The sequence below is a fragment of the Micromys minutus genome (genome assembly GCF_963924665.1).
Source record: "Micromys minutus genome assembly, chromosome: 2".
NCBI classification, from domain to species: domain Eukaryota; kingdom Metazoa; phylum Chordata; class Mammalia; order Rodentia; family Muridae; genus Micromys; species Micromys minutus.
Window position 1 is genome coordinate 95,165,111 of NC_137971.1, and position 15,434 is coordinate 95,180,544.

Genomic DNA, 15,434 nt, shown 5'->3' on the forward strand with positions numbered 1-15,434 from the left:
CCTCACTCTCAGTCCTCCCTCCCCAGCCTCCCCCAGTTCTAGGATCGCAGGCAGGGTCAGAAGGTGTTGGTTAGGCTAGACACCAGTTTACCAGAAAGGGGAGCTGGAGAAGTGATGGGGAAGGCACAGGTCACAAGAGTTTGTGCTCCGCTCAGTGGTGGCAAGGCCCAGCTGCTCTGGAAAGGATGTGCTTTAGACAGCGTTCATGTGTGCACGGGAAACTCAAGGACTGCCATGACTGCAGGGTCTTAAAGTAGCTGACTGTTTCCCCTCCATGCTGCTGATGGTTAATGTGAATGACAGCAGCACTGAACAGATATGCCCTTAAACATTACTTTTATTTAAACGATGCCTTAATTAGGGGTACAGCTTGGTGGAAGAGTACTTACGTGCCTAGCAAGCAAGAGGTGGTAGGATTGCTCTCAAGCACTGCCAAAACAAATCCAAACCCAAACAAATGACTAAAAACAAAAGCAGTGTAATTTATGGGGTTGTCTTTTCAGGAATTGGCCTTGAGCACAGTGGGAACCTTCAGTAGAAAACTTCACTACAGGAATGCTGACCAAGTCTCTTTATCGTAGCTCCGAAACTGCTATGTTCACTTCAAACTGTTTACAGGCTTTTAGGAAAGCAATTTAAAAATTATAATGCTGACAGTGATGTGTAGTTACGGACAATGAAAAATTAACTTGAGGATAGTTTTACAACCATCTAACTACATTTAAAAATAAAAATTTGTGTTTATATTTTACTACATAAAGATAATAGCATTGTTTATAGTTTGGGGAGATTTCAAATATATTTTTTTCTATTAAGTAACAGGTTTTTCTATTAATGAACAGGTTTTCTCTGAAAATGTGTTTCCTAAAGAGAGTCCCTAGGTAACAATCTTGGACTTTTTTATAGTTATATTTTTATCAAACGATGCTGCCATTTGTCCTCTGCAAGCTTGTGTTTCTTAAGCTCAGAAGCAGGCAAGCAGGTGCATGGTGCAGCTGAGGGCAGCCGTTGAAGAAGCACTCGGAGAGATTCTGCCTGTGGGTATTGTCAACAGATCAACTAATTTTCCTAAAAGAAACAAAAGGGTTCTGTGGTCATCTGATAAGATTATGATTCTTTCAGGTAACTAGAATAGTAAGTTAATCAAAAATCATTTCTAGATTAGAAGTTAGAAATTAATTAGAAAAATTAATTTAAACCTAAGTAGGTAATTAAAATAAAAATTAAATACATGAAAGTTTTTACTTTACTCCTCATCTCCATTTCTCCACTGAATTCAAACTGAAACTGATTCTAGAAGCTTATATAGGGAAACTGTCTGGTTGATGTGTTTTGTTCCTCTTGCTAAGAGTTCCACGTGGGCTGTATTTTCCTTGTCATCTGGGCTGTCATGGGCTGGGTTTGGGCAGAGTTCAGATTAGTTACCATGGCTTACCAACATAACATAATTTGAAGAAAGTTGTTGCTATATACTCTTATACTTATCAATGTCATCTGTAGTCTTCATTAGGAGTTTTATTTATCTTCACACCTGTTGTGTGTACGTGTGTGCATGTTCCTGTGGAGACCAGAGGGCAACTTGAACCATTTCCTATACCAAAACCAACTGCATTTCTATATATTGGCAGTGAACAATTTAAAAGTGCAACGACAAAACCCAATCCCATTTTGATAACTTACTAGGATAAAAAATAGAATAATTAGAAATAAAGTTAACCACAGGAGCATAAAATTTTAATACTGAAAATTCCAAAGTTGGATGTTAGAAGAATTTAAATAAACAGAATGGCATCTTGTTTATGAATTGGCCTTATAATGTCAGTAATCCCTGAGGAGTTACAGTGTCAGAAATCCCTGAGTAGCTTTTGAAAGTTCAGTATAACACATGCTGGAAGTTCTAGTGGATTCCCTTGCAGAAATAGAGACTGATGCCAAAGTTCTCATGTGGGATTTCAGGAGACCCTACATATCCAAAGCTTGCCCAGAGAAAGGACAGAGGCTGATGGTAGCGATAAAAATGGTGTGATGTTGGAGTAGGAGACAGATAGAGAGCAATGGATTTAGAATTGAGAGTCCAGAAATGATCTATACATTTATGACTGGTTGATTCTCAACAAGGATGGCAAGATGATTCATTGGGAAGAAAACATGGTGCTGGCCAGCTGGGAATCAGCATGCAGGAGCATGTGAGATGCAGTTCCTAGGACAGACTCTGGGGTTAGCTGTACAGTAACTGCCCCTCAGGACCGTCCCTAATGCGGGGCTAGATGTGCCTTTGAGTTATCCTATCAACTGGTGTCTAGCACTTGGAGTAGAGTTGCTGCTTGAAATGTGTTTTCCTCACTAAATGACAAAGAATATTTCAATGATGCTGAAGTTTATGGAGAATATTTTCACTGTCAGGAACCTCCTAGGTGTCTTCATTGTATGCTTCATCACAAATGTGAGATTGCCCCCTAGGTTTTTCTTTCACCAATTTAGAGTTGAAGGGACAGCAGCTGCCCACAATTGTCATTTGTGCGTCTGTAATTTAGACCTGAAAGTAGACCAGTCAACTGTCAGCTTGGCGATTTCCCCTGACAGGATAGATTCATAGCCTGGTATCAAGACTGTATTGTTAATTCCTCAGTCCAGAATCTGGAGCTCGGGGTTTAGGTGTGGCCTCATCTCAACTACAGTGGCATCAAACTCAGTGTTCTGCTGAGCATTGTAAAGCTCTTTTTTCTTGCATGGTCAAACAATCCTTTCCTCTCAGTGTTTGCTTGCCTCACCCACTGTCGTGTGTGTTTGAAATGATAATGACACCTTTCAGCTCTAAATCCAGGTCAATGTGCTCATTATCTACAAAGCATTTGGGATGGCTTATGTGGCTGGCAATTTGTGTAGCTTCTAGCAATGCAAATGAACTTTAATATTTTTCTAAGTATCAATCCAGCTTGCTTCTAAGGAACTGTCTTCTTAGAGTGACAGTTGCTCCAAAATTGTGAGACTTTCCTTAAGTGCCGAATTTTCTTGTTAAAGTGCAAATATGTGTTACATAGCCATCATTTTCTTCCACTGGCACCATGAGGCTGAGACATAGGATGGGAGAAACCATGCAGGTACTGGAGTAGAATTCTGAGTGGTAGACAGGCTTTCTCTTGAGTGCAAGATGCAGAGAATTCCGGGGGTGATTTTCACCTGCCCACCTCCTTGTTTTCTCCGAGCCAACTCTGACATTAAAATCTTGTCTACAAAAGATTTTATATGATGCATTCTGTTAAAGAGCTAAATAGTATCAATTGAGAAAATAATTTCTATTTGGAATCATTTACTTAGTTATGTGTCTGTTTTGATTTATTGCAAATACTTATTCATCCAGCAAAATAAATATGTTATAGAAAGGCTTTTCAAGTTTTTTTAAATAAGATTTATTTATTTATTATATATAAGTACACTGTCGCTGTCTTCAGACACACCAGAAGAGGACATCAGATCCCATTACAGATGGTTGTGAGCCACCATGTGGTTGCTGGGAATTGAACTCAGGACCTCTGGAAGTGCTGTTAACCACTGAGCCATCTCTCCAGCCCTTTTCAAGTTTTCTTATTCTGTTATTAATAATTCCCTTTTAATGCCATTTTTGCCTGTTATGCCATGCCTATGTTTTTGATTTTTTTTTTTTTTAAAGATTTATTTATTTATCTTATTGATACACCAGAAGAGGGCATCAGATCTCATTACAGATGGTTGTGAGCCACCATGTGGTTTCTGGGAATTGAACTCATGATCTTTAGAAGAGCAGCCAGTGCTCTTAACCGCAGAGCCATCTCTCCAGTCCTATGCCTATGTTTATGGTGACTTTGTAATGCTGGATTATTTGTCTGCCTCACTGGTTTCTGGTGGCCTAAAGAGCTTGACTGTGTTTTGTGTGCTGAGTATGTGATAAATGCTTGGTGAAACATGGATGCTGTGTGGTGTGGGCTGCCTGCTGTGTCACATGCAGTTCTGCAGTGGGTTCTGTTCGGCACAGGCACCGCTGCTGGGAGTCAGACCTCCAGTGCCTTACCACATGCAAAGTTCAGACGGAATCAAAGCCCCACATGTAACAACTAAACGCTTGGAAATTTAGCTGTGTAGGGCTGTTCTGTTACTTCATGCATGCAAACATGGTGGGCTGCAGTTCTCTGTGGGGTGGAGGGCAGTTTGCAGTATGACATAAGGGCTCAAGAGCTGGCTCAGTGGTTATGATCACAGGCTTGGTTCCTAGCATCCACACAGCAGCTCACAAACCTTTGTAACTCAGTCCTGGGGTCCAGCGCTCTCTTCTGGCCTCCATGGCTCCAGATTTACACGTGCTGCACAGATATATGTGCAGGCAAAATACCCACATACATGAAATAAATAAAAAAAAATCGTAAAGTTATGATTCATAAGATAAAAATCATGTGTCTGGAAGACTTTGGAAGTCTTTTTCACTTTGGCATTTGGTTGATGAATTGACCTGTTTTCTATTATAGCTACCTAAGGGAATTGCCTTTCTTGGGGAGTGGCTTAGGATGGTAAAAGAAATTGTCATCTATTCCTAAAGTCGTGTATGGAGTAATTGTCACTATATATTCTTTTTTAGGAAGCTAAACACTAAGATGCAGAGGAGTCAGAGTTGCAGTGACACCGTTCAGGACAGAGTGAGGAGCAGGCTCAGGACAGCTCCACCCAACAGAGCCAAGGTACACCTCAGCCTGGGGCTGCTGTGGTTCCCCGACTTCCCCATCTTCTACCTCAGCACATGAAGCTTTCCCTGCACAAGGCAAAGTGGATCCCAGACAGATTATATTAGTTTTCTAGAGAATTCTACAAAAAGATGTGAAGGAAGAAGGTTTGAATTAGATAGGGCTAGTAAACCATTATAGAAATCTTTTTAAAAGGTCTAGGCAAGATCCATCTTCAGATTTTGATGTTGCTAATTCTTTCACATATGTATATGAGTTTTAGACTAGGAACTTTTGCCATTTTTAGGTACACATTGCCCTTCCTTTACCTTCCTTCTTTTCCTACCCTCCCACCATCTAAAGGACTTATGTAGAAAAAAAAAGCATGCACAAGAGGGCTGGAGGTGGGTCAGCAATTAAGAGCACTTGTTTTTGCAGAGAGCTAGACCCACACTGGACAGTTGCTTCTCATAATTCTAGCTCCAGGGGATCCAACACCCTCTTCTGGTTTCTTTGGACACCTGCAAATACATGTACATACATACACACAGACCCACATATACAAGTTTTAAAAGATAAAAAAGTAAAACCACACACACACACACACGTTCTTTTATATTTCTTTCAGATCACAACTATAACTCCAGGCTCCACCCCCATTATTGGTGTTCTCTTGTCTACTCAGAACAACCGCTGCCTCTCAGCGCCTGACTTAACCATAGAAAAGCGCCTGCCCTTCAGCTCCCTTTCGTCCTTGGCTTCCTTGCATAAGTCAGAACGCTCTATCAGCCCTGAAAGCAATGACAGCATCTCTGAAGAGCTAAACCACTTCAAGCCCATTGTCTGCTCACCGTGCACCCCTCCCAAGAGACTCCCCGATGGCCGAGTGCTCAGCCCTCTCATCATCAAGTCGACACCTCGAAACCTGAGCAGAAGCCTGCAGAAGCAGACATCATATGAAGCCAGTCCTCGCATCCTCAAGAAGTGGGAGCAAATCTTCCAGGAGCGGCAGATCAAGAAGACCCTTTCAAAAGCCACTCTCACCTCCCTGGCCCCTGAAGCAGGAGAAGAGCTACCAGGTTCTGAAGCAATCCATTCCAGCAAGGAGAGGCCGTCTCTGGCTTTAAGTACAAGACTGTCAAGGGTCCAGGTGCTCTCAGAGTGTGCTGAGCCCACCTCCACTGCCCTTGAGTACTTCCCCTCTGCTAACCAGACAAAAGGAGAACAGGACTGTGTTAGAAAAAGGAGCCATGAAGTCCCCCTGGAAACCTGCCATTCCTCAGAGCACAGAGGAGTAGCCAGTGGGCCTTCTTTGGAAGGGGAACAGTTGGAGGAGTCAAGGTCCAGTGTGGATGCCACATTAGTCAAAACTTGCATAAGCACAGTCATGAAGACTGCAGCAGTTAATTCATTGCTACCCAAAAATGATGTTTTGGGTGGGGTCCTCAAAACAAGGAAACAACTGAAGACACTCAGTCCTTTTGATCTGGGTAACGGCATTCTGGTCAACAGCCTAGGAGAGGAGACAATTCCTTCTCTGCGTAGAGGTCGGAAAAGACGCTGTAAGACCAAGCACTTGGAACAAAATGGTGTTAAGAAACTTCGACCACCCAGCAGTGACATAGGCTTGGCTCCCAAAGACCCAGGGCTGCTTGAGGTGGGGCAGAAATTGAAGCAGGAGGAAGAGGACCAGCAGCTGGCCCTGCAGTCACAGCGCATATTTGACAGTGAGAGGCGGGCTGTGAGCCGGCGGAAAGGAAGCGTGGATCAGTATCTCTTGAGGTCCAGCAGCTTGGCTGGGGCCAAGTAGCACTTAATGTACAAAGTAATGTTACCAGCTTTTCAGAGGTCCTTGGCCTCAGTCACTTATCCAAAAGAGCTAGCTGAATGTTCTCACTTTGAATATGTCTTTCAGTGGCAAAATACTGTCTTCTATGGTTCTGAGAGGATCTAGGGCCTTGGTATTCAAAAGCCAAGTGTCTGCATCTTTGGCTTTCTAGGACGAGGGCCAGTACTCCTACCCCTCTGAGTGAGCTCTGAAGTTTCTGGGCCCACATCTGGCAGCACCCACTTGGAATGAGCTTGGGAATAGCCTCATTCAGGAGCATGATGGCCAGTGTTAGAGATGGTAGGGAGTTGGGGTAACGTCTCACACTCATAAAGCCCCTGGCTTCTTACCACACAGTGGTATTTTAGGTTAGCCTTGCAGATAAACATGGATTCTTTTCAGACACAAGCAGTGCCTGTACTTTGGAAGAGCCAAGATAATTAGATGCTCACATTCATCTTTCTCTCCCCTTTGCCACAAGTAATTTCTACATACCCAAATTAGTTGAGCTTAGAACTTTTACCTCTCAGAAATTAATTGACATTCTCCATTTAAACTATGACATTTGATTGGAACAGTGTGGTTTATTTACTGAGTCTTCCTGAGACCTAATTTGTAAGTGCTGTCAGCTGGATGATGAAGCCACAGTATAGATGTCCAGGTTCTCTTAGCTACCAACTGGCCTAGCCCAGACTGACCACTGCCTCTCATGGCCACAAGTCCCATGGATTCTCCACAATCACAGGGTGTCCAAAGGAAATACAACCTAAGGGCATGCCAGGGTCACCCGGGGAGACTGGCTAGGCACTGAGACAAAGCCCACCTAGAAGCACTCACCTTGATGGGCTATAAAACACAGAACTGCAGTGACCTCACCCAGCCCGTTTACAGGCTCCTGCTCTCCTAGGAGTCCTCGAAATGGACTGAGGTTTCCTTACTGCTTTCCACGTGGCAATGGCTATCTGCAATTTTTGATCTAAAAATCATGAAAACACTTGCCCTAAAGTCAGGCAAAGGACAAAGCTGAAACTCCATACTGTGGAAACGAGGTATCTGGCTGGATGCAGCTGGTAAATTCAGTCCCATGGACCTTTGGGGTTTATTTTTCTTAGCAGCTGACACCATGTGTCTTTTGCATCCCTGGTGGTGCTTGGTGCTTCTGCCCTTCTGGGCTCATTGAGAATAGGGATTATGATATGGTTTTAGGGACTCTCAGGTGGGCTGGCCTTTCCTGTGTTTGTATGAGCTGTTAGCATGGTTGTGTGACCGACATTTTAACAAACCTTCCAGAGCTTTTATACCAGTCCTATGTTGTCCCCTTAAAAGGTCCCAGCAAGATACTGTATAGTTGTCTGGTAAAGTTGCCTTTGGTCAGAATGTTTCTGAGACATTTGGAGTCTAGAAGTAGCTGCAGCTTAGACTCACTGTTCTGTGCCAAGGGAGATGTCAGTCTTTTGGAATTCTAGAATAGAGAACTTCAGATTTGGAGTTAGCCAGAAACTAGTTGAAGCTTTGAAGGTGGGAAGAAGGGTGGTGTCCCAGGCACATGTCCTTGAGGCCGACAGCTCAAAGCTGACTGTTCCCAGGGATACTAGATATGCATGGCTATTAGCGAGGTGGCTTCAGAGGCTGCTCCACAGGGAACTGTGTGAGTCTGAAGTGTGGGTGTAGGTTTTGTCTCATTGCTTTATACTCAGACTATGTCACTTCCCATCCTAGGCAGCTTCAGGCCTTTAAGGGCTGCTGGAAGGCATGCTAGTGCCCCAGGGAGGAGGGCCGGCCTGGTGCAGACACCAGGACATTTCATTAGAGAACACTTAGTAATTCTACCCTTTCACGTATTCCTTTATGGTCTTCGTAATTATTATCAGAAGGCTAGTCTTACTGGGTAGTATTAAAGACACTTATTTTTCCACTTGCCACCCTTTTATACGTCACTAATGCTTAGAAAAACACTTTCAGTTGGAATTAATTTTTGGTTTTGGTAAAAAGATAAAATATTTTAATAGATGAAAGATATATATTTTAAGTATCCCCCTCCCCTAGTGACTACCTTGAGTAAGAGTGCGTAGCAGTGGTGACAAGTGTGGGGTCCGGTGCAGTGTTGCTGCTGCTGAGTAAGTGTTGCAGCCACTGGGCTGTCCCTGTGTCCCCCCCAGGGAAACCCCAAGTGCTGTAGACAATGTTATTCCCCATACTTCCTGCTGAGCAGTGGCCCTTGAAATAGAGGCAAAACAGTTTATGTTGAGAAGGAATGGCTTGCTCTTTAATTTGCTTACCCTTGAACGTGGAAAAAAATTACTAAAGTATCTTCATGCAAGATGCTCTCAAACGTAGTGAAACCTGAACACTTCGTTTCTGAAATTTTCTATCTTGGTGTTTGAAGTCTTTTGCTGACATGGATCCCCTAAAGAGTGACTAGACCGGGAGATGGACTGTCTGGGAGGCTGGTGAGCTGGAGTGGACGATGTTCCACAAAGTTCTCCTGTGTCTCTGCAGTCCTTAGTGTGTGTGCATTCTTTTCTTTCTCATGGGAAATCCAAGAGTTGTGCTATCCCTCAAGAGGGCGTGGTAGCCCTTCTCCAGAAGGGTAACACTGGTAACATTCAAGAACGGCTGCTCATACCTGTTTGAAGAAGTCATCTGGGCCTGATGGGCTGGTGTCAAGTCAGGGAGTACTCTGCCAGCACCTGACTTCTGGCCTCTCGCCTCTGGCCCTTAGTTGCCTCTTAAAAACAAAAACAAACAAACAAAAAACAAACAAAAAATTGGCTGAGGCTTGCCTAGGAATTTTTTTTTAATTGACTCCATTTATTTAAAAATTATTCTTTGATTATGGAAGAAATATTGGTAATAAATGCTCTCTCTTTCTCTTGGGGGAAGGGCGTAGGTAAATTACCCTTCAGAAATTAAAGCTATTTGATTAGTTATTGTCCGATTACAAGCTAGCCACTGACTAAAATGGGAGGCTAGTGAGGGAGGCTATGTTCATTCAGAAGGCACTTTTAAGCTCTTAGACTTCCCACCCTGTGCTGGACCACAGACTAGCCTCTCATGCTGAAGGCTGTGTGCAGTGCAATGTACAGGGATGCATCTGACCCAAGAGTGCACTCATGAACTTTAAATGGCTGTTTCATGCTCTTTAATGATCCTGTTCAGGAGAGCTGGCTGAGCAGGTCATCCACTTTTTCCATACCTTATCAGTATTTCTGAGTTTGATTAACTCTGCTTTTTCTATTTCCTAAGTAACTTTTCCAAGGAAGAGTGGATTTTCTCCTGCAGTGATTATAGAACAGTCGCCCCTGTTCAGAGGCTGCATTTAGCTCAAATCCCTAGAAATGAGGCAGGTTTGGATTGCCCTGAAGAAGCCTGTTCTTCACTTGAGTGACCTCCTAATGCATCCCAAGCTGACCTCTCACCAGACCCAGCAGTGACTTGAGGTTTCTTTCTGGCTTGTCACTGAAGCAGAGAGCCAGTAGGGAAGAACAGCTAGCTCGCCATCATGAGGTTAAATCTAGACCCACAGTTCTGTTTCCCACTGTAGTGCTTTAAGGCCCAAATAATTGTGAAAGTTACATGGTTTGTGAAAGGGACATCCAAATTACAGATTTTATAATTCTTTTTCTTCTGTTAAGATATACCTATATCCCCTGAATATACCCACAATATATAGAATACTTAATAGGGAAAACCCCATAGTGTGATGTAAGTAATTGGTGGGATTTTGGTTGGAGTAGCTGTCATTTTAATTACAGCCTTTGCTGTTTATTTCAAAACCAAACTCCACAGGGTCCTAATCTCTTCTTAGCTAGCTCTTTCCCCGCCAGCCGTACAATATTCTATTAATTGAGCAGTGAATGGAGCTGGTTATCAGTTCTTATAACTCAATAGGATTTGAGGAGCAGAATTTAAGGCTGAGGCTGCTGCACAGATTTTTTTTTTTTTTTTTTTTTTTTTTTGGAAGATGACCCAGAAATGCAAAGTTCCCAGAATGTTATCCACTGTAGCATTCTGAGGATTGTTCTGTAACAGAGACTTGGAGATACACAGAGGTTCCAGTTTTTTGTCAGACTGGATGGAGGGAAAAGTGCCATTGGCAGGACTTCTTCTGGGGGAAAATGCACTGTGTGTCTTAAGTTTGTTGCCAGGAGTGTGGGAACTTAAACCATATGAGAGCCAACCCTAGAATCTGAACTCCTTCTTCCCTCTTCTGCAGTCTTGGGTCTAGAAGGAGTTAGATTGGCCATGCTAAGGCCAGACTTGCTCCTGCCCTTTTCTACTGCTGTGAGCGAGGCACAGACAGTTCAGCCTTCGGATGTCAAACTGGGCCAGGAGCAGCTTCCATGTGGTTCCAGGTTTCTGAGGGAGCAGCCAGGTTCTCCCTAGTTGCTGCTTACCCTCCAAGCTGAGCCACAGTGCCGCCCAGCAGACCCCAGTTTGCCCAGGCACAACCACCAGCAAAGCAAGCAGCCTATGACTATGCAAGACAGGAAAAAACTGCTGAAATGTCAACTAATGTTTGTTTTTGTTTTTCTTGCCTGATACACTGTTTACTCTTAACTGTACAAATATAGTTGTCCTAAGAGCCAAGAGGGGGGAACCTTTCCACATAAAAATAGAAAAAGGTTGTCTGTTGGCTTTAGGCTACCTGCTACAGCTCCTTGTGGTCTGGTGGCTGTGATTTATTCAACCTGTTTACATTAGAATTGCAGAAGGGGCCCTGGATCTTGGTGGGCTGCCACTGCTCTCTGTACCCCCTTGAGTCTTTGGATAGAGGGGCTTGGAACAAGGTATGGCATTTCAGGGATGCTTTCACCACAGAGAAATGGTATGGAATCAAGTGGGATGACTGATGTATGATTAACACAGTACCAAAGTGCATTCTTCAATGTGTATGTGCCTGTTCCAGGCAAGGCCCAAGTTGAAAATGCAGTAAAGCAGAGTCATGAAAGCAAACAGACTATTTCTGATCAGTCTTCAGAGAGCTGCGTCTCAGTGTGGACTAAGCTGTCCTGGGGCTGGGAGGTACCTGGGTTAGAATGCCTCACTTTGGCATTCACAGTGAGCAGGAAGCAATGGGGTGGGGTCTCCATAGGGAACACTGTATCTTTTGATGTGTTCTAATGGGCATTTCTTACTGTTTCCTGATCTGTGACCATTCCTGTTTCTCAGAAGACACCACCTTGAGTAAAGAATGACTTGAGAATGCCATTATCTTTGCACCTTATGGCCACTCTTAGCAATCTGGGTTTTTAAAATATCCTTCTTTGGAACCATTGCAAGAAAGTCATAGAAAATTGACATAAGTGTTTCATTAAAAGAGAACAAATGTTAACCTGCTCCTTTTAAACTGAGAAAATGAACCTGGAAGACCATTTGGAGTTGATGCAATGCATGGTAAGGACGTGTGGGACCTTTGAAGTCACCTGGCCCAAGACATTCAAGGGAGTGTGCTTAAAAGTGAACGTCCTGCCAGTGGAGACTTGAAAACGGCACTGGGCACTTGGTCCTTAGTGTACAGATGTTCTGCACACTGTATGCTGGGTTGTGTCCTTTTCCAGATGGGAACTCCAGCCCTGGCGGTTCAGCATCTAGGCGCGAGCCTCTAATTCCAAAGCTGCTGGTTGCCTCTTCTGCCACTGGCCTTGGCAAATTGTGGTTCCAGTTGCTATCGAGACTGGAAGTGGTTGGGCCAGGAACCAGGTTGTCTCACTTTACCCACTGCACTGTGGAGTTCTAATTCAGGATGTGAACACAGTCTGCTCCATCTGCCACTTTTCTCTCCTAGCCTAACTTCCAAATAGCATCTTGGCTAACTAGAGACAGTTGGGAAGGTTGGAGGACACAAACTGAAGCTCAAAGTTAAGAAGAGTAAGCCAAGCATTGAGTGTGTGGAGGCAGGAGGATCAGGAGTCTAGAGCCATCTTGGGCTACATGGGGCCCTGTCTGAAAACAAAACAAAAACAAAACATGAGCTGCCATGGCCTTTGACCAAGTGCAGCAGAGATGGAGTACTACATAGTGGCTTCCTTCTTGGGGGTTCAGATGCAACATTTTATTATATATATGTGTGTGTGTGTGTGTGTGTGTGTATGTATATATATGTATATATATGTATATATATATATATATGTATATACACAGAATGATCAGGAACTTGGCAAAGAGGCACCCAGCCTGGTCGAGGTGGTGGTGCTTGTCCCAGATAGTGTCCCTCTTTGGGATGCCTCACACTGACTAGGGGCTGCCATTGGGGTACAAAGAGCAGAGCTGGAACTAAGAAACATAGGCAGATGGCTACAAAGCCCATTGTAGCAACACCATTAACACCAAAGAGAGGCAAGAAGCTAGGTTGGGACAGGTAATTTTTTGGTGAAGGTAGGTCCATTCTTAAAAATATGTGGCATGAACACATCTGGCTGAAGGAAGCCATCTAGGAGGTTCTACAGACGTGGGACCTGGTGGGTTGAAAAAGTCAGTGTCAGGATGGGTTCTCCTAGCAGGAAAGATGGGCACTTTGGAATTCCAGAAAGCTCAGTCTATCAAACGCCCTAAATGTGCTACTGCTATGAGTAGCTACTACTAGTATCTCACTGTACCTTTGTCCCCTGGTGTGACGTGTAGTGATGGTATATCACATGCATGTCTGGGTACAAATCACAGCTTAGCATAGGCTCCTAACTGGCTACCTGCATAAGTCTGCGAAGTTGGATGCAACAATATGCATATGGTTGGAATAGCCTTGTGCTTCCTGGGTCCTGGAGACTGCAGGTCAGCTGCTTCCAGGGGAAAAGTCTTAGGTCCCACCCAGCTCAGTACTGGTGGACTTATCCAGACTCTCCTGGGGCAGATGCTGTCTACACAACCAAGAATGCAGCAGCTCCTGTCTGCTTTGGCCAGAGCGTTTCTTTATTGGGGACCTCGGTTCCCAGATGGCCTTTCTTGTGTCTTCAGCCTGTGTCATGGATTACAGGACACTGGGGAACTAGACCCTTCCCTTCTACCAGCAATTATCTCAAAATAAACCATTCCACCTTATTTCCCCCTCAGAGTGGGAAAGTGTCTCCTGGGCCTCTGCAACACCCCCATCCCATCCTGTGTTTTGCTGCCCTGCCTCTTGCTGCCACTTCTGAGCTTTCTAGGCTTCTTGTCTCAGCATGTATGAAAGCTGTCCTGAATGGGGTTCTTATGGCCCTTTTGGGATGCAGGAATCAGCAGATTTTTTTTTAGTGACACTGCCACTGTCCGAGAAGGATACCTGGTACCCATTCTATTGCTCTACACCACTCTTTATTGCCGCTGGGTCAGCCACCAGGTGCGGCCTGGCCGGGCTCGGAGGCAAGGTCCTGCTGTGTTCCCCATGCTGACCACGGAGCGAGATGGAGCCCAAGCCCCCTCTGTTCAGGGCTGGGCACAGTCCGGGGCGCTGTGCCCTTGGGGAGGGCAGTGCGCAGCTCTACTCTTTTGAGTCGCTGGCCGTGGGCTCCTGGCAGAACTCATCCATGAACTCGAGGAAGCGGCCCAACTTGGGCTGGCCAGCGCTCAGCGCACGGCGGGTGGGCGGCCTGGGCGGCGGGCTGGCGGCGAACACAGTCCGCAGCGAGTTGCGCACCAGCTGCCGGTAGCGTGCACGGAACTCCTTGAGCAGCCGCTTGGCCTCCCGGTATTGCTTCTGGTTCACTAGCCGCTGCTGTGCACGCCTCTGCAACACAGCGCCTACAGGGACGAGAAAGGACAGTGCCAGGTTCACCCGGTTTTCCTGGCCCAGAGATGCACAGTGTCTCGGTGTGTAGAAGCAGTCCAGCCCCGACAGTAGGAAGTCATGCCTTAATTCAAGACCCGAAGTTGCTGATGATGTGGAAACCTCCTTCAGCACAGGCTGAAGACAAGGAAGGCCATCTGGGAACCAGTAAAACACTCTGGCCAAAGCAGACTGGGGCTGCTGCATTCTTGGTGTGTGCCTCAGCACACTGCAGCGAGACGCTCAGCAATTCCCACCTCCCACAGCCCTCCCTGCTTTCCATGCTCCCTTCTGGCTTCACACGGCCCTCCGACATCAGCCTGGTGAGACAGCTGGCACCGTACCCAGTGGAGCCTCAGTAACATTCCGAGGGTCCCGCATACGAATGAGGATATCATCCAGCAGCTGCGCTCGGGTCTTCCGTGGGGTTGGAATCGGTATCTTCCCGGCCTGGCATAAAGCAAGAAGAGGTCTGTCATACAGTCATAGTGACAGGCAGGGGGCAGTAGGGAACGCTGGGAAACAGGCCTCGGGGTCCTAAAGCAACCTCTGGATTTGTACTTTCAGAGTCCTGAGAGGTCAGGGACTGTCAGTGGCTGAAGGGCTTACCCTCTTCTCCTTGGGAATGTAGGGTTTCTGGAAAGTGTCCAGCCTGGGCTTGGAGGAGCGGCAGATGAGCGGCTGCTTCAGCATGCGATGCAGGGCCTGCGCGTTCTTCTGGATGCCTGGTGGATGCAGCAACAGGTGTCATCCCCGACCCTGCTCAGCATCCAAGAAAACCATTCCCAGGGGTCCCTCACCTGCTCCCTTGCCTAGACCTCCACCATTCACTGAGTGAAACCAATGAGCTCAGAGTCTAATGTAGAGAGACTTTTGACCTCACAGTGATCCCTTAAACTGGGGGTCACATGGAAGGGGCTGACTCTCAGGAGACCCACTCCCTGGCATGCTCATTTGGAGGCACAGACACTGGGGCACATCAGAGGAGATGGAGTCAGAGCTGAGATGGCACGGTCTGTGCTGCCCGGAATAGGAGTGGCAGGTTTGCAACGGGCTGGAGAGAGCCCAGGAACCTGGCTTGGTTTGCTTATCAGCCCTTTTCTGCAAGTAAAATTCTCACCCAGGGTGACTGGGCTAATCTAGCTAGTCTTGAAAAAGCCACGAGCCCAAAGCA

The 15,434-nt window shown here is 45.6% G+C and overlaps 2 protein-coding genes across 2 annotated transcripts in view; one reads left to right on the forward strand and one right to left on the reverse strand.

Moving 5' to 3' along the window:
• Positions 1–6,635, forward strand: part of RNF169 (ring finger protein 169) — a 49,549-nt gene extending 42,914 nt beyond the window's left edge. Inside the window, 2 exon segments of the mRNA XM_080910848.1 lie at positions 4,610–4,709; positions 5,320–6,635. Coding sequence (XP_080766974.1) covers positions 4,610–4,709; positions 5,320–6,501 — 1,282 coding nt within the window. The 3' untranslated portion in view covers positions 6,502–6,635.
• Positions 6,636–13,975: 7,340 nt separating this feature from the next.
• Positions 13,976–15,434, reverse strand: part of XRRA1 (X-ray radiation resistance associated 1) — a gene marked incomplete at both ends in the record, with an annotated part of 51,796 nt that continues 50,337 nt past the window's right edge. Inside the window, 3 exons of the mRNA XM_080911360.1 lie at positions 13,976–14,235; positions 14,605–14,710; positions 14,870–14,985. Of these exons, the coding sequence (XP_080767486.1) occupies positions 13,976–14,235; positions 14,605–14,710; positions 14,870–14,985 (482 nt within the window). The remainder of the gene's footprint in view (positions 14,236–14,604; positions 14,711–14,869; positions 14,986–15,434) is intronic.